The 19,906-nt window shown below is 42.9% G+C and overlaps 1 protein-coding gene across 1 annotated transcript in view; it reads right to left on the bottom strand.

Moving 5' to 3' along the window:
- Positions 1 to 8,972: 8,972 nt before the first annotated feature.
- Positions 8,973 to 19,906, bottom strand: part of LOC310875683 (actin-binding protein WASF3) — a gene marked incomplete at both ends in the record, with an annotated part of 19,396 nt that continues 8,462 nt past the window's right edge. Inside the window, 6 exons of the mRNA XM_083789001.1 lie at positions 8,973 to 9,130; positions 10,287 to 10,699; positions 11,104 to 11,478; positions 13,931 to 14,064; positions 14,857 to 14,901; positions 18,755 to 18,826. Coding sequence (XP_083645127.1) covers positions 8,973 to 9,130; positions 10,287 to 10,699; positions 11,104 to 11,478; positions 13,931 to 14,064; positions 14,857 to 14,901; positions 18,755 to 18,826 — 1,197 coding nt within the window. The remainder of the gene's footprint in view (positions 9,131 to 10,286; positions 10,700 to 11,103; positions 11,479 to 13,930; positions 14,065 to 14,856; positions 14,902 to 18,754; positions 18,827 to 19,906) is intronic.

Raw genomic sequence — 19,906 nt, 5'->3', positions numbered from 1 at the left:
ACAGGAGAGCATGGGTCTCACCTAGCCCTGAAACATGACTGTCATGACAGTCATGGCACAACTGCAGCCTGTTTTACGCAATTGCTACATTTACAGTCCAAACGTGTATATAAACATTCCAATTTCAAATATAATGTTCTCGCCACATGTGCCACGGGTGTTAGAAATTTGCTGGTACAGCGATTAGCATTGCTGCATCCAGCGTTAATAAAAAGCATGTGTATCCGAGCGCCCCGGCTACATTTCTCAAACGGTAGTCTGTATTGGCAGTGCGGTCAGCGTGCCTATATCGAACACACTATCGTGCCACACTCCTCCCGACCGATAGGGGTGCGTAATTGAAAGCCAATGGCAAAAATGCTTTTTTATTAAACAACGCGGGATGCAGCAATGCTAATCGCTGTCCCAGCGAATTTCTAACACCCGTTGGCACATGTGGCGAGTACTTTATATTTGGAATCTGAATGTTTATGTACACGTTTACAATGTAAATGTAGTGATGGCGTAAAACAGGCGGAAGTTAGGCTGGCCCTCCCATCAGGCAGAACAGGCAGTTGCCTAGGGCATCATGAGGGGAGGGGGGGCATCCACCAAGCAAAAAAACACAGTGCTTTAGAACACAAGGGGGCCATGGTCATTTTTCAAGGGGGCATCACAAAAAATCCTGCCTAGGGCATCAAATTGCTTAGTACGATGTGAACCATGGCTAGGGTCTCACCTTGCTGTGTGTGCTCCTATGTGAGTAAGTATGATTAACACGGAGCTCCTGTGCAATAATATCTCCACCGCTGAGTCTTGCGAGACGTTTGCCGTCCACATCAATACAGCATGGGAATGTGGACATATTCTTTAGTATTGGGTCTTTCATTTGCTTCTTTCTTTCGTTTTAGGGATTTTAGCTCTTTTTGACAGGGGAGCTAAATATGTATTTTTTTACAACATTTGATGGTGATTTATTTTTGTATTATTTACTATAGTCATAATAAACCCCAGGAAATTACATCTGGGCCACAGAAGATCACAGGATCTATACTGAATGTGATCGGCTCAATATGTCCGTTTGTCACATTCGATAGATCCCGTGATCTTTTGTAGCAGCAAAGCAGCAAATGAAAGAAAATTTACACTCACCTTTTAGTTTCTCTAATAACAACCTAAAACATGAACCTTGGTTGAAAAAAAACTAAAGTTGTCCTTTAAGGAATTCCTGTGAACAATCGTACGAGACAAGTAAAGAAGAGAGCAAAGGGGCATTTTGTTCACCGTTTATTGTCTATAGTTACATGCATACTTGCTTACAGTTGGTTTTTAGTGTGCGATAACACAGTGTCATGTTTCATCATCTATAGGTTATATGACCCCTCAAACGTTACTTCACTTCACTTTACAGTCTGCCTTACCAAAACAAAGGAGGAAAAAAAAAAAAAAAAACCCAACATGTTTAATCACTCACATTTTAAACACATAATTAAGTACTTGAACACAAAGCCAGCAAGCCATTAGATACATACATTTCGGCTGGGTTTTTAAAGAGGCTCTTTGTACACAACGGTAGCCCAGAGTTTTTTCCAGAAGGTTGGCTTTTCGGTTCATTTCCTCGTAACGGTACAGCTTTGTTTTGATTGGCTCAGCAGCAGAGTTTAACTGGAAACACATCATCGTAAGAGCAATTTTTGCAACCAGTGGTCCAGGGACCACCAAGTGGTCCTTGACGGGTTTCAGGTGGTCTCCAACTAAATGATGGACATTTTGGTAACCAAATGGACCCTTATTTAATTTGAGTGTAAAATATCAAGAGTTAAATTATTGTTAAACATCTGCATTTCTTAATTTCTATCTACACAATAGAGAATAATTATGGAATAATTGTTGTTTTGACTAGCCTGTTATCTCTCTCCTAGTGGTACATTAATACAGTGTGAAATTGTGGACAAAATCCTATCCAATGATAACACAATATTCTGAAGTTTGGGGGTCTGAGAGGCTAAATCTCATCATGGTCAGTGGCTCAAATGCCAAATTAAATAATGGACCTTGACATGATGAGACACTCTCAGTACGACTACAGTATGTAGCCTACTACATTTACAAATACATAAATAAAAAGGTTTACATAATGGAGATGCAAGGTTTCTGCCCGGCAACAGCGACGGTATTTGGTGTGATTCTGAATTCCTTTTAAAAATAACCATTTGTCTGAGCCAATCAAACCAGATCTGTATGAGAAACGCAGCTGTGGGAACAGTGTGTGTATAGTGTATACACACTAACCTTCTGGAAACCCCATGGACTGCAGTGGTGCCTTGTGGGTCTTGATATAAGTCTCTCAATTGTAGATTAAAAAACAAAACAAACAAACAAAAAACACACTTCCTACAGTATGTGGGACAATGTAGCACTGTGGTTATCAACCAGTGGTCCTCGAAGGGGCTTCCAGGTGGTCCCCAGTTTAGAGTTGGTAACCAAAATGAACCCTTATAAATTTCATTTTCATTTTATGCTCTCAAGAGTTCAATTATTGTTAAACACAAATTAGAGCATGTAGGAAAAACATGGTATGGTATACCATATCACTACAACATGGAATTGTGGACAAAATCTTAAAAAAAAAAAAAAAAAACGTTTTGGGTCTGAGAGGCTAAATCTCATCAAATGGTGGTCCATGGCTCAAATGCTGAATAAATAATAGATCTTGACGTGAAAAGGGTTGAAAACCACTGTTAGAGCACGTTCAAGTCTTTGAGACGGTACGTTCCACGCATCATCATCGTGCCAATTCTAGAACCGACCGGGGGAATCTTTGAAATGTTTTTGAGTACATTTTGAGGCATGTCTGAACATAAATGAGCATTCCAGCAGTCGTTAAGCCTAATTTATATCTCGCCGTGTGACCTTTGTCACTTGATTAAATAAGTAATTTCCATCCAACAACTGCATGGTTGTGTGACAAAGTATAGTCTTGTTTGTATAGTTGTGTTTGCTTCAAGAAAAAAAGCCATTTGTAAACCTTCTTAGAGCAGTTATAGGCTCCCTATAAATTCTATACATTGAAGACCATTAATTGGTCCCTCCTTCATTCGATGCGTCCTGTATTCTTCAAAAACAGTGCAGCTAAAGAGAGATATGTCCCCTCCACTATAGTGTCGTGGTAAATATATACGGAAGATGAAATTACTTCTTGAACACTCGTTCTCGAACGTGTGTTGCTTTTTGTACCGTATACAATTAAACTGTACTGTGATAGGGTTAATGTTATCCAGGGTTCAATTTGGCTGGGGGGGAGGGGGAGTCATGATTTATCACAATTCAATTGAATAGGTCCTGTTACCCAAATTATCACTAGTGTCTCTATTTTATTTTCAAAACTTTTCAATTAATTTATTTCTCAAAAAACAGCAAATTTGGCGTACGCCGAAGCTCGTTTTTTTCCAAATGGAACCCTGGCTAAATGGCTATTGTTATGGTGTTTTTCTCTGCTAAAGCAAACAGTAAAGGCTGCCACGAAAGAGTTATTAGTATTACTGTTGACGAACTACACACGTTGACTGCCATCAAAAATAGTCTCAAGATTTATTTTGGTCTGCTTTTAGAGTAGTATCTCGTTGTGACGCTTGATCATGCCGCGTCCACCTTTCAGAAGAAGCATGTGTCTCTAATTATAGTGCTCGCTGCTTTAGAGTGAGTCCATTATGTCAAACACAGCCTGACAGTTTGGTATAATTGCAGTTTTTCTTTTTAAATGGCATTTAAAAACCACGATTTCGGTTGCCAAGTAACTCATTTAGTCAAGTTATAGTTTGAAGTTGCAGAGCGCATATACCGCAGATCTGGTGTCATGGCCACCTTCAAATGAGTCTATGAGCATTATAATTTGAACTCGACATGTGTAAAAGAAAAATGCATCCTCTCAGAGTTGGATTAAAATTGATACGGTTTTCTCAAGCTATGACACTGGGGCAAAGATATCTGAGACCATTCCAAGTACACACACACTCTGCCTATGCTTTCTCGTTTTGAGAGCAGAGAGCAAATGCTCTAAATTCAGTTATACGAAATTTTTAAATAAAGATTCAAACCAAAAAACATCAACATCATCTACAACTGAGTGGTATATTTACGATAGAGATGAAGTACGTGACCCTGCCTGGTTGTAACAATTCTACAACAACACAAATAATACAGGTTATCTTTTAAGAATTGATGTCATGTTTCGTTACTACAAAACCGCTGTATGGCACTACATTTCCCAGAATACATCACTGTCGAATTAACACCAGGAATTTTGACTGGTCGGGTATAAAAACCAATGCAAATGTGAAAATTACAATATTATAAGCAACATTTAATGATGAATCCATGTTTTTTTTCCGTCATATACAGATGGATTCCTTGAAGTGAGAGTTGTCGGGAGGGAGAACTCTCTGACTGATATCTGATCAAGGCTTGTTTTCTTGATGGTTTCTTGGTCGTTGTGACCTTTGTGTTTATTTAAAATGTGTCTTTCATTAGATGAACAAAAAAGAAAATCTGATGAAATCATCATAGCCGTAAAAACTAAACTCACCGCAGCACATGTTTCAAATGCACATTAATAAAAAAGAAATTTCACTACAGTCCATTTAACCTCTTAAAGAGAGGATTAGCCCCAAACCAATACTGGGGGAAAAAGAAAAAGAAATAGATTATAGATATCAGCCTCTTAAAAACGTAATGTATTTATAGACACCGGTGGGCCTGCATTCACGACGACGGCAGAAGAAACAGGATAATGGTCTTTTCGTGTTTTGTGGTTCCAGAGGTGATGATTAAAGGTCACATAGGAGCGAGCGCACGTTGACCTTTTTGGACCCTCAGATCAGGGATCGATGATTAGTTTCACATAACCGTATATTAATAAATATTCACGAGCATTATAATACCACACAGCACACTGTCACTTGGCTTGAAATGTATCAGGTTCAAAGTTAGAAAATGATCAAAGTGATACGACTATACAGTCCGGCGCGTATATAGCCAGGCGGTCGGAGACCGGAGAAATCTGACTTTCAATGTAGGTGCTACGGAGCAGGGTTTTCTCGAAGTCCAATTTATCAATATCACTTTGGTTTTAAACCCATTTAGGCCTGACCTCAAAATTAAAAAAAATAAGTCTTCTAAATCCTCCACTTTTCTGAAATAAATATTTTCACGATTAAAAAAAAATAGCAGACCTACAAGCTCGTAGCGCGCCACTCGGTGGCGCGCTATGAGCTTGTAGATCTGCTATTTTTCAATAGCTTAAATTACAACAATGTTTAAAACACCACTGTCACCCAGTGTCAAATTGTCTAATGTAATCATCCTGGGCGCTACACTTTTTTAATGCTTTTAGCATTCTTGTATAACTGTACCTCGGTACTTTAAAATGAAGTTAATACAGTATTCAATCAATCAATCAATGCTTCTACGGCTTCTAGAGTGAAGATTGTTGGCATTATTACGGTTGCTTTTCAGGACAGTATACATTCCCAGATAGTGGATTTGAATTAAAAACTAGGGTCCCATGGGACTGCTCTCTAAAGTCTTGAAAGTCTTATGCAATTTCCCCACACAGTTTTAGCCCCTACATTGAATTAATAATAGACATGGGGGCCCTATTTTCGTCAGTTTGTATACTATTTTGAAAAACATTTTTGAATAGTCAAATCTACAGATTTACAGTGTTTTTCAAAATAGTAAAAAAAAAAAAGGGCAAAGAAGTTTAGGGATAAAAGGTTAAGGCACTGACGAAAAGTGGGCCCGTGGTCTCTGATTGTCTGGCTTACACACGAGACTCGAGTAAAAAAGATGTGCCCCCGCTTTGCTATACGCTAATTCAATGCTTCAATGGAACATCATTAGCGTTAACTGGATATAGCCAGTTTAGGCATGTGGGCGTTAATTTCTTACCTAATTATTATAGCCCCCCCTGGGGGCTGGGTGGAATTTTTGCCATCACGTTTAATTATCTCATCTACGTGACAATGTCTGTACTATACATAGTCTGCTGTATGAGTTTAGAGAGGGCGCGCTTGTTTTGCAAACAGGCTCACCCAGTTGCAGAAAGAATGAGTTATGGAGTTCACATTCCCCCCCCCCCCACCCCCCCCCGTTCGTTCTCAGCATTTGGCAGGTATATTAGATTGTACTATAAGTAATTATACTTTCTCCTTTTAATTTGTGCTCCTTTTGATACCTGTACCATGTGCTTTGTAAACACGCTCCGCTGTACTTCATCAAGGGGGAGGGGGGTCATACCTACCCTACAGTTAGTGCCAGGAGAGAGAGCCTGTTTTGCTGCTAATTATCTTTCACACGGTGTGGAGAGTGGGAGAGGGAGGTTTCGGTCTTCCGCACTAATGATTGTTAATGTCTCAAACTCAGCCGATGGGGGGGGGGTTGGGTGGCGTTGAAGCGGCGTGTGTGTGTGTGTGTGTGTGTGTGTGTGCGCTTGCACTTTGCTAGTGCCAAATGTCCTCACAAGTATATAGGCTAGTAGAATTTGGGAAACAGACATTGCATTTTCCTAGTCGTCGCAAATTAAATGGTTGTTTTGTGGTTAAAGGGGAATTTTTCCCTAACCCTTTTTTCTTTTTTTACAAAAGTAAGTTGATAATTATGTATATTGACCAAAATAATATTTTTAATAGCTGCTCCTTCAGCTGCTTTTGGAGGGGGTCTAACGTCAGCTCACGTAGACCAGGAAGAGTGTAGTGTCAACAATTAGCATGGAGTGTTGCTGTCACGTCATCTAGAACTACCCTGGATCTGCCCACTCTCTGGGTGGACTGCATCTCTTGGTCTGGTGTTGTGCTGTGAACCTATAATTTATTCGGTACAAAAATGTATTATCCAATGAGAATCGGTGGTGGGGGTGGGCCTAACGAACAACCAATCAGCGCCGAGGCCCGTTTTCAGCGTCATCGCACAGCGCAACAGACAAACAAAGGAGTGGAAAAACAACAACAATGGCTACCATTGGTTGAGGGAAATGCTAATCCCCTCCCCCTTGAAATCACTCAGACAGGAGACAATGTCAGACTGAAGCTTCAAGAAAGCTACAGTCTGATAATCAGGCTAATCTAGAACAGATGTGAACAAAACACAAAAACCAATTGCGCGACTGAATAGGAGTTCTAGCGTTAGACCCCCTCCAGGAGCAGCTCCAGGACCAGCGCCCTATATCTTTATTTATTAATTTTTTGGTCAATATACTTAATTATCAACTTACTTTTGTAAAAATGTTAGTCCAAATGAGTCGTTAGAGATACAGTTAGGTTTAGGAGTTTATAAATCCTGATCCTCATTCCTTTGTATTCAGCTCGGAAGCAGTGTTGATTTTTGTAGACTAATACTGTGACGAAAAATGTTCGCCGACTACCTTTTTTTACTGACGAATGTAGACTACTGTAACCTATGATGACTAAACCTAAGACTAAATATGTTGACAATTTCGTCAACAAATAAAAACTAGACGAAAATGTTTGCAAGGGGACTAGCGGACAAAATATCCAGTATATTAAGTAAGAGACCGGTGATTTTACACGTGGTTGCATGTAGATCTTGTATATCAGCAAGTGTAAAATCAGCCAAAATACATTTTAGTCGACTAAATCAACTGTAAATGTAGTGACAAAATCAACACTGCTTGGAAGCAACCAGGCGACCAGCCAACAGGACAAAAACTAAACATGCGCTGGTGATCAATAAAAATAATCCATTTACAAGCTCTGACTATTTTCAATGCCGTCCTATAAAGTGTTGATGTCCTCACAAGTATAGTTAAATGTGTGTGTGTGTGTGTGTGTGTGTGTGTGTGTGTGTGTGTGTGTGTGTTTGTTTATCACGCCTGAGCGTCCCCACACACACACACACACACACACACACACACACAGCACGTGGCTTCGGGAAGTGAAGTGCCGTCGCCCGTGGAAACAACCGAACGGAGCGTGCGAAAATTGCCAAACCTGTTGCCGTGAGGAGCTCTCAATGTCTTTAAATAGGAGCATGTGTGCCACAGCACATGTACACGTGTGTGTGTGTGTGTGTGTGTGTGTGTGTGTGTGTGTGTGTGTGTGTGTGTGTGTGCGTATTTATGTGTGCACCGCTACCTGTTGGAGTTAATTCAATTGTTAATGACTTATAAAAGCCTGATTTATGCTTCCTCGTGCGGCCGTGTCGCGCGCCACAAATAGAGCCATAAGCTCACGACGACATGTCGAATCCGACGGCGCAGATCTCGTAACCTCGTATAGATTGGGTGTTTTCCGCCGCGTGACGACAATGTCCCATACGACGGATCAACCGATAAATCAGACGAAGCTCCACCCGGTCTCCACCGCCTGCTTCAACTCCACCCAAAACGGGAGAAAAGACCTGACGTGTTCTGACCGCACACTCGACGACTTCACCACACACCTCTTCTCTCTCTCTCGTCTACCCCTCCTCCTTCATCTCCAACTCATATTTGCTCCCACACCTCTTCTTCCTCCCTGCAAAACACATTAGATATTAGGTTTCCTTCCAACTCTTTCTCTCCCACCCTCCCTCAGGCCCCTTTTCCACCAAAAAAAAAAGAACATTGGTTCTATAATATAAGAACTGGTTCCCGTCGTTCTAGATTCTTGGAACTGTGCGGTGCTTTCACGGAACCGACGGCCTTTTTTTTTTGTTGGTTTCCCCGGTTTTTCCGAACCAACTTTTATAGGATTCTGGGGGGACCAATTCATTTTCAAGTGGAAACAAACACTCTGAACCGGTTTAATGTCAGGAAGAACCGAACCGGTTCAAAACCCTGGTGAAAAAGGGGCCTCGATCTGTGTCCTATAATTGGACCACACTCCCTCTGTGCCTCCGGCCCCCAGTCGGACCCCCCCCCCCCCCCCCCCACCCTCCTCTGGGGTGGTCCCAGTCGGACCCCCCTCCCCTCCCTCCTCCTCTGGGTGGTGGTCCTCCTAGTCGGACCACTCGTTCTCGTCGGGGTCCGAGTCGTCGTCGGACTCGCTGTACTCCACGGCGATGCGCCGGGACAGGATGGTGGCCACGTCGTTGCCCACGGGCTCCCGCTTGGCCTCCTGCTCGCGCTGCTCCTGCACCTTCCTCAGCTGGATGCCTGGGAGGAGGAGGAGGAATTGATTGATTCATTTTGTCACGGAGCAACCCGTGCCCTATATACAAAGACACATGAAACTGCTTTCTATAACATGCAAGGAGTAAGGACTAATGTTTTAAACGTGTGTATTGAAAACTGTGTGCTCACTGATTGTTTGCTAATTGTCTCTCCTGCACGGCTGGTGGCATTTCCCTTGATTTAGGAAGGGGCCAAGTGCTAAGCAGGGGAGGGGTGTCTCCTTATGCTTTGAGTAATTGTCATTGAGTTTTCATTCTGATTTAGACTTGTTTAATTGTAACACATTATTGAGAATGTTTAGGTTACTGTTTATTCAAGGTGTTTGGAAGTATTTATATTAGTGAGGTATTTGAGAAGAAATGTGCTAATTGAGTCTGTGCCCAGTGGTAGGATCCACTCCTATTTAAAGGAGGCTGCAGGGACAGGCTAGTTAGTTAGAAGTGGGCAATGACACAGGTAACATCCCTGAGGGAGAGCTACAGGGCCTGTGATCAGGGTACAGCCTGAAGAGAGCTCTTATCCAGTTGGGTTTTGTTCGTTGTGTTTGCTCAAGTGTTCATTTCATTTCTCAGTATTATTATTGTTGTTATTTTTTTTATTGGTGTTTTTTAAGCGTAATATTATACTTTAGAGCTGAAAAATAGCAGATCTACAAGCTCATAGCGCGGCACTCGGTGCCGCGCTATGAGCTTGCTATTTTAGAAAAATCGTGAAAATGTAGTGCAAATCTTTTAATATGTATTCTTTCAGAGCGAACATTTTTTAACTCAAATCTTTGCCCTCTGGGAGCATCCCTGGAACAACATATTTTCAGATGGGGGGTCGGAGGCCAGTTACATATCATTTTTGGGATCCTTGACATATTGAGCACCACTGATACAGAAACATGAGGTTTTTCAGAAAACTGTCAGGATTTTGAAGACATTTTTTAATGTCAGGCCTAAATAGGTTAATCCAGAGCGATTGACTTAGTAAGCAGGAACAAAAGACATGGTAATTCATCAAATACATACATTTTTTATAAATAGTATAAAAACAGCGAAGCATACGGTTCCTAACTATCATTTAGCTGGGGACCCCCTGGAACTCTCAAGGACCCCTAGGGGTCCCCGTACTCCCCACAGACAGACAGACGTACCTCTGCGTATGGCGGCCAGCAGGTCTGAGCGGGCGTCGCTCATGGGCATCATGCCCAGCACGGCGGCGGCCGCGGCCTTCCTGGCGGAGACGGAGGCCACGCCCCCGGGAGGGGACGCGTGGTGGAGGTGGTGGAGGAGGGGGAGGGGGTGGGCGCCGGGGGGCACGCCGGGGGGCGGCGGGGGAGGGGCGGCGGGCGGCGGGTGCGCCGGGGACGGGACGTAGTTGGCGGGGGGCGGGGGAGGGGAGGGGGAGTAGGAGGAGGAGGTGGGGGGGAGGGCGGAGGGGGCAGGGGGGGGAGGGGCGGGGGGCTGGGCGGTGGGGTCGAAGGCCGTCTGGGCGGAGGGGATGGTGGGCGGGGGAGGGGGAGGGGCGGGGGGGATGTAGTACTCTGGGATGGAGGAGGGCTGGCCACTGTTGGGAGGGAGAGAGAGAGAGAGAGAGACGAATGTTATTTTATTCACACAGAACGTACATGTTGTAACCGCGATCACAAACGCTTTAGTTATAAGCCGCAAATCAAGCTAGTTTTGATTTTTTTTTAAACTGGCCTGGAAAAAAGAATCTGAGATGAATGGAAAAAAGTGCAAAAGTGCGCGTGACTTTTCACTTCCGCCTTGTTCCTGTTTTACTTCCGTTGCGCAGCAACCAGAGCGATTCAGACGGGGTGCAGAACAGCGTTATTATGAAACGTCATCAATAAAATAAAAATAAATACATCAAAAGACTGAAATTCAGCGCAGAGGCCCAAAGGATCCAGAGACGTCAAAAGACGATCTCGGCAGAAATGCCTTTAACTCATTCATTCTGTAGTATACCTGTGCGCGGCCCTGTACTCCTTGACCGACTGCTGCCGGGGTCCGTTGACCGCCGCGGGGTCTCCTCCTCCTCCCCCCGCTCCTCCTCCTCCGCCGCCGTGCCCTGAGGGGGTCCTCCCCAGGGAGGCCCCTTGGCGGGCCCCCGCTCCCCCCGCCGCCCCCCCGGGGGCCGCGGCGTTGGGCGGCCGCAGCACTCGGTCCAGGGACTGCGTCTGGGCGGCGGCGGCGGCCGCCGCGTTGATGAGCTCCCGGGTGTGGTGATGGTCGGCGGGGTGGAGGGCCGCCCCGGCCCCGGCGGCGCCCCCCGCCCCCGCCGGACCCCCCGTGCTGTTGTTGTTGTTGGGGCTGGCCGGGTACGAATCGGACGCCACGGATCTGTTCAGCCGGGGGGGGGAGACGGAGATCAGATCAGACACACATTGGTTGATTGAGTAGTATACACGGTATTATACAAGTAAGACGCGCAAACGCGTGAAGCGAACGCAGCTCGTGTGTGTGTGGTTGTGTGTGTGTGTGTGTGTGTGTGTGTGCTACAGCTGCGCCCTGTGTGTGTGTGTGTGTGTGTGTGTGTGTGTGTGTGCTACAGCTGCGCCCTCTGGTGGCGGGCAGGTGGTGTAACAGCGTGACACTCTATGCGTGACACACACACACACAGACGTTCAGCCCTTGCTGTCATAGTAAGTGGCTCACTGCGTTCGCAACCACAGGTCGTTTCGAGGAAGCAATCTGATTGGTTGAAACAGCCTTCTAGCCGTGGGTTAAACCAGCACCATTCACCACTTAATCAAAACAAAGAATTCAGCCGCTCTGTTCTCCCTGCAGAGCGCTAGCAAACTCGGTGGCTAGGCTAGCTAGTTTCTTGGGACATGTGTGGTCGTAGTGACTACATCTGTCATTAAACATATATATTCTTTCAGCGATTTTCTTAGTTTTAAGGGTAACTGTTGTATAATTGCAATATTACACTTGAGGGTGTGGTTTAACGTGATTATTGCCACAGGGTTGCGGTCAGGATCGAGACGAAGTCGAGTTCCGCAAGCTTACCCACACCCTCTCGTGTAATATTGCTTAATTAAAGGACCTCTTTGTCACTTTTCAACTTATCTTCATATAATTGGTCCTCTCTAATGTTCATGATAAAATGCCACCTTTTTTCCTACTCAGTCTGTGTCTCATAGGAGGGCCGTGGGCGGTGGCGTGTCATTAGTCAGAAGGTTCATTGTTCCGAAATTACTATCCCTATCTCTAACCCTAACCTAAACCTAACCGCAAGCACGGGAGCAAACCTAAACCTAACCGCAAGCACGGGAGCAGTGCATGTTCGGACTAACGGGACTTCGGATCTATGGGTAGTTCCCCCGTGGGCAGTTCAGAAACCCATCCCTCAGTGACATCATCATTAGTGAGATTTTTTGAAACTTTTTCTTATTTATTTTTACCTGGTATATATATTTAGATTTTTATTATGGTGAGAACAGTTATTGCATTGCAACTTTCCAGGAATAGAAAGGCTGCAGTTTCTATTAGCTTGGATTTCCCCATCGATGATGTCACTGGTGGACGGGTTTCTGAACTATGAGACACAGACACGGAGTTAAATTGTCAATTTATCATGAACATTAGTGAGGACCAATTATATGAAAGTAGGTTGAAAAGTGGCGAAGTGGTCCTTTAAGATACTAGCGGTGCAACAGCAAAGGGAGCTAATCGATTTAATCGATTATAAAACAAAATAATCGATGCAAGCTGAAGCTTGTAGATCAGCTGTCTTGCAATTGCTTGCAAGTGGTTGAAAGTTGCGACTATTTACTATAAGTTGCATTGTTGTGGACCGGGCTTAAAGTCGATTATAATTCCTGCATATTTCATCTAGAGTCGTTTCATAGACAATCTTACAATTGTACAAAAGTCATTTTAGACTAACCAACACTTAAACTACAGCTACTGTGCATTCTATCCATTAGTACTCTCCTGCTCCAACAGAGGTCAGCAGAGAGCTGGATTACAGTGCGAGTTCATGCTATAAAGCTACTGTATATTGTGTGTGTGTGTGTGTGTGTGTGTGTGTGTGTGTGTATGTGTGTGTGTGTGTCTTAAAAAAGAAGGTGAAAATGGCATTATACATTTTACCCATAGAGTACTGACTGTGTCATGAAGACATACGCCATGATTTTGCCACGTAATAAAGTGACCAATGTTGACTGTGAATGTGCTGCTTATATTCTGTACATTTGGGGCTTGTCTGGATTCAAGCACCGTTTCGAGTGTGCGGGATATCATTAGCAACTGAAAAATGTTGGTGCCCTTGATAATGTTTTTTATAAATGTGGACTCAAATAAAGAAATGTAAGTGTGTGTGTGCGTGCGTGCTAGTGCATCAAGCAACTAGTCGACTAGTTTACTAGTCGACTAGTAAATCCACTACTTTGTGACCTTGTGTTGGTACTAGTTGACTAGTTGATAAGATTTTGTAGGCCTCACGATCAGGTAGATTATAGTTATAGGCACCGTTATACACAGTTTCTGAATGTTTTTTAAATGTACAAATATTTATTTCCAAAAAATAATAAATATATATATATATTTATATATATTTATTATTTATATATATTTATATATATATATATATATATATAAATATATATAAATATATATATATTTATTTTATATATATATATTTTTTTTAATATATTTCAACAACAAAATATATATATATTTTACGTAATAGGTAGTTAAACAACTAGTCGACTAGTAAACTAGGCAACTAGTAAACTAGTAAAAATGACTAGAAGTGAATGCCCTAGTCTAGTGCGTGCGTAGTGCGTACCTGCTGTCTGGGGACAGAGAGCCTTCGGAGGACATCCCGTGGTAGGGTGACGGGGTCAGTCTGGCGTCAGGTCTGAACTCCTTGTCGTAGGCCAGGACGTTCCACTCCTGGCGGCGGTTGCGAGCCTTGCGCACCTGCAACACGTCAACGGAACGACGGCACAGTGTCGTCATGCATGTGATCCGACTCTGGACTCTTATACAACATCCTAGATATGATATATTAAAGGACCACTTCGCCACCTTTCAACCTATCTTCATAATAATATATAGATATATTATAGATATTCGTGAAAAGAACGGCACAATCTTTTTCTACTCTGCCTGTGTCTCATATAGGAGGGCTGTGGGCAGTTCAGAAACCGTCCTCCAGTGACATCATCGATGCGGGGAATACGAGCTAATAGAAACTGCAGGCTTTCTAGTCCTGAAAATTTGCAATGCGAAAATGGAAGCCATCGTTCTCACGATGAAAATCTGATGTCACTGGGAGACGGTTTCTAAACGGCCCACAGCCCTCCTATGAGACACAGACTGAGTAGAAAAATAAACCGTGCCATTTTATCACGATTATTAATGAGGACCTATTATATGAAGATAGGTTGAAACGTGGTGAAGTGGTCCTTTAAGTCAGAGAATAAAGAACCAGTAAGACGCCTAAGGGGCGAGGTTGCGTGCACGCATGCGCCTCGTTGACGGCGGACTGCTGGGCGAGCGCTGGCGCTTTGGCATGGGGGGGGGGGGGGGGGGGGGGGAGTCAGATCAACATGGAATGAATTCTGTACTGGCCATATAAGGAGCATGTCGTGAGTGTACAGGGTTTGATGAGGTCAGATCAACATGTGAGTTCCAGGTGCATGCAGATGATATGCATAATAATGCTGTGCAGGTATTATTGTGCATCAACAGCAGCACATGTTCACAGACCTTCTTCACTTCCCTGCTTGGATCCTCAACCTGTTTCTGCTGCTCCTGGACACAGAGACAGAGAGAGAGAGAGAGAGAGAGAGAGAGAGAGAGATGAAGAAATCGAGATGAAAAGCAACGTTAGCAGCAAAGCCTGAGTTATACGTGGTTGCGCAGAGGTGTCGCACGTCCAAAATAGCACGTTTTCAAGATCAACTTTTTTTTTTTGCACAGTGTGACACCTTAAGGGGCTGTATTTTGCGTGTCTTAAGTACCAGGTCTTATTACCTAACTTGAGTAAACTAAAGACCTGGAGGCGTGATCAATGCCATTTGGCTATTCTGAGTGGCCAAAGAGCATTGATCACGCCTCCAGGTCTTTAGTTTACTCAAGTTAGGTAATAAGACCTGGTACTTAAGACACGCAAAATACAGCCCCTTGTGTGCAACTAAATATAACTATAACAGGCAGAAGGCAAGAAAGAAGAGGTATTTTCTAGGGAGAACTCTCAAAGGAAGGCAAACGAAGGAAGGGATGACGCCATGATGCTCATGGGTGGCAAACTGGGCACCGGAAGTTTGATGAAATACACTGCGGTGAATCAAGGTTATAATAGTTAACTAAAACTAACTAAAAAACGAAAACTAGAATTAACAAAACATTTTAGTTAACTGAAACTAATAAAAATTTAAAAAAAAATAAAAAAACGATAACCAAACTGAACTGTATTGTGTGTCCTCAAAACAAACTAAAACTAACTGAAATGCCTTTCGGATATTTATAATATAATTCTTTTAAATTAATTCGATTCATTTCCTCATTTCTCCAACATGTTTTACGGCAGTTTTCAGCACCGTACGGCAGCATGTAGCCACGGTAACCCTAAACCAAAGTACAAAAAAAAACTAAAACTAAACTATAACTAAACTAAAACTAAACTAAGCATTTTCACCTAAATAAAAACTAAATAAAAACTAGCAAACCCGCTCTAAAAACTAACTAAAGCTAACTGAATTAGAAGAAAAAGAATGTCAAAACGAACTAAAACTAAACTATAATGAAAAAAACTAAACTATTATAACCTTGCAGTGAATTAGAGCCGGCCGGAGCAGCTCGTGAACAAACACGACTGCGACCTTTGTCATAAAATTGGTCCAGGAATATAAAAAAAGACATGCAGATGTGCCACTCCAACTCTTCACGCTTTCCTGATCTTTTAGTAGTAGTTTTATCGAGGCGTCTAAACAGCGGCAGATCGTTCCTGGCATCGGTAGTATCGCAAGGTTTGGCAGATCAGACTGGCAATGATGGACATGTCTGTCTCGTGTTACCTTGGCAGGTTCATAAACGTATACCTTGTGCTCTTTAGATGACTATACAATTATACGGTATGTATACATCGAAAAGCAGCACAGCAACAAAAAAAAAAAAAAGGTGTAAAATGTCTTATTTTATTTTCCTGGACCGAGTATTTTATACAAAAGGTCTCAATAATTCAGAAATAGTGAGTTCCATCAAACTCCTACGGCTGCAGTTTGCCAACCAGTGTCAACGAATCCGACGACTGGAATTGCTTGAGTAGAGAAAATGACGTCGGTGTCCATTCCTCAATTTACCTTCCTTGGTAGAAATAAAGTATATATACTGTATATGTATATATATATATATATATATATATATATATATAGAAAGGAAAGGAAGGAAAGGTGGAAGGGGACAAGGTTTTACAGTGCTACAGACGGAAGGAAGGAAGAAAGGAAGGAATACCCACCTCCAGCTCCATTGTCTCGCGCACACATGCACACACACATACACACACACACAGACACACACACACACACACGCACACACAGCTATTCTACGCACTATTAGGGGGCATCCACATTTAGACACAGTAGTGGTAGACAACGGGCAAAGACGCCCAAGACTCCAACGAAGAAGACGAGACAGGAGAAAACCAAACCAGACCGAGCTAATTAAGCCATGGAGGAACTGGAGAGATGGTGAGTAAACTAAAAGGAAAAGGAGGAAAAGCTTCCGAAAAAGAAACACACACTGACGACGCAGACACAATTAAGGGACATGTGTGGTCACGTCACACACACACACACAGACAGTGGTTCTGTGAGTGTAAGAGAGAAGAGATATGCAGGGCTGCTAATCTGTGACATCAGGTGCAGGGTTCAGGAGTAGGGTTGGGATTCGTTAGGATTTTAACTGTTCCGGTTCATAACGGTTCCCTTAACGGTTCCTAATATAATTCTTTCCCCTTTTTTTCCTGACATACATTATGCTAATATTACACAAGGGCATAATTAACACAAATTCAATCATGCAAAGCCGCTTTATTGTAATTGCACTATTATCTAAACTTCACCACAGTCCACCAACCAGCCAGTGGCAGCCACCACAACAACAACATAATTATTATTATATATATTATTATTATTATTATTATTATATAATATAATTATTGCAATTTGTACTCTACTATATTTGTGTCTTTAACCCATTCTGGGCGGGAACCCCTTTTGGTGTTTTAACTAAGCATTATGTTATACTTTAGCCATTGAAAAATAGCAGCTCTACAAGCTCATTGCGCGCCACCGGAGTATTTTTGAAAAATCGTAAGAATGCGGCAACAAATCTTTGAATATATATTCTTTCAGAGCGAACTTTTTACCCCAATGGAAACGAGCCATAGTGCTTTCTGGGGTTATAAATCCTCTTCGGAGCTTGTATTGAACTGTACGTTCCTGGGCTTTCCGCAAACTGTTTATAAAGTAATCAATCATTCAAAGCATGCAGATATAATATATGCACCACCTAAAGGCTGGGCACTCGACAGCCGCGCAATGAATTTAGAGCCAATTTATGAAAGCAGTTGAGTTGCATTGTAACATGTAACTAAGTGCAGACAAATTGACTTTGTTTGATTTATTATGGCTGATATATATAGTTGACGTGATTCATAAAATATCAGACAGACGTTGAGTCATTGGCGTTCTAAATGAACACCATAAACAGCAGGATTTACAATAGACCTAATAAAAAGCTCTGGATTAGTTAGTATAGTTAAAACCCATTTTGGGGGGGGAACCCCTTTTTTAGCTATTGAAAAATAGCAGACCTACAAGGTCATAGCGCGCCACTCGGTGGTGCGCTATGACCTTGTAGGTCTGCTATTTTTGAAAAATCGTAAAAATGTGGTGCAAATCTTTGAATACATATTCTTTCAAAGTGAATGTTTTTAACTCGGGTGTAAATGGGTTAACTCTCATGTGCCCAGAATAATCTCGTGTATTGAGTTTTGAGATGTTTCCTCGTTGTGGACGTGCAAGTTCAAACCACCATTGCAGAAAACTATGGCATCACATTTATTGCACTTCATCTGCCTTTGCAATGCATAATTATTATTATTATTGCCCCGGGGCAAGATTATCCACGCGACGCAGTGATATTAGTACAGTATGACTATGAGTTATATCGCTATACGCGGCGCTGTCTCGCTCGCTCTGGTCACAGCGCTATTGTGGACATTCACAGCATCGCTCACGTATACAGTATGTTAAAATGACCACCGTTGAAGTGCCCTTGGACAAGGCATTGAACCCCCTACCATGAAATGTTCTATGAGCAGGGCCTGGCTGTAAACAAGTTCTTGAGCTTAGTCCAGTTACCCTGGGTAAACATATAGTAACTTTGCTTTGCTTTGCTTTGCACACACAGACAGTCACACATGCGGAGCCAAATGAAGACTAAGGAGAACCGGGTTGCAGAACCGTTCATAAAAAAAAACGATGGAACCGGCTCCGGATCCGCGATCTCGGAAACAGACCCGGTTCCGAATCCCAACCCTAATTCAGGAGTGGAAGGTTAGAGGAGGGGGGTGGGGTGGGGGGTATTGTCTTAGTCTTACAGAGCTGGACAGGGGGCTCCTGGGTGGGGCTTGTTGTCTGGAGTGAGGCCTGTCTGGGTGAGCCGGACAACTCTATGGAGAACATGGGAGATACACACCATGGGTTAGACAGAGCAGAGAGACAGAGACAGGGAGGAGGAGCATGAGAAAACATGGAAAAAAACAATACAACCTGGTGCATGGATTCAACTGAAGAGGGAGCGATGAAAGGAGAGGTTAGTCATTACTACTGTGTGGAAACGATGCCGGAAAACTGGGTTTTAGGGTTCCCAACTCCAGGACTTCCACACAACCTCTTTGAAGTTCAAAGGGATCAATTAGTGAGCTCCTGGGAAGTGCAAGAATGATCTAAAGACCTACAATGACGGTATAGTGACCGACCAGCAGGGGAATTATTATACCCAGTAAGGCTTTAAAATTGGAGGATATTATTCTCAAGCCCAATATAGGCCTCAGATATGAGGCAAAGTTATGAAACTGTGAGCATAACAGAAATACAATGTGACATGGAAGGTGGAGAGAGAGAGATGTGTGAAGTAGCAGGAGACAGTATGTGTCGTTGCAGCACGGATGGGGGCAGGTTGCCAGGTTGGAGGTGGCTGGGGTTTTCCAAGGCGTATTCTGCTAGATTCTATACCAAGCTGATCATCAGTGGGGAAAACGGAGGGAAGTTAAAAACAAAACACAAACAACCAAAACCAAACCTTTGAAAGCATTAAATACATTGTTAACGTTGGGAGCAAAGACAAAAACATAATTGAATACTATAAAGCCACAAATACAGAATATATACACAGCAGCACTTGTCCACAATCAATAAAATAAAATTACAAAGAAGGGCAGGTTCTTTTTGAGTGGTCAATGGTCAGCTGTAGAGAAAACTATAACAGATACAAATCTGAGGAAACAGATTTGTATCCAGATTAAAGGTTTTGCATATGAGCCTTTTTTTTGTCTTGCATCGTCATTTTCGGACTGCCGTTTTTCCACTTGGACGGTTCTGGTAAACATTATAAAGGGGCTTTGAGGCCCATTTTGACCTGAGCTACGTATGTTTCTATGTCACTCGTTCTTAGATTTTTCAAAAATAGCGGACCTACAAGCTCGTAGCGCGCCACTCGTGGCGCTATGAGCTTGTAGATCTGCTATTTT

Source organism: Protomyctophum parallelum (assembly GCF_964188405.1).
Source record: "Protomyctophum parallelum genome assembly, chromosome: 18".
Classification (NCBI taxonomy): Eukaryota; Metazoa; Chordata; class Actinopteri; order Myctophiformes; family Myctophidae; genus Protomyctophum; species Protomyctophum parallelum.
This window is presented reverse-complemented; position numbering and strand designations above follow the sequence as displayed.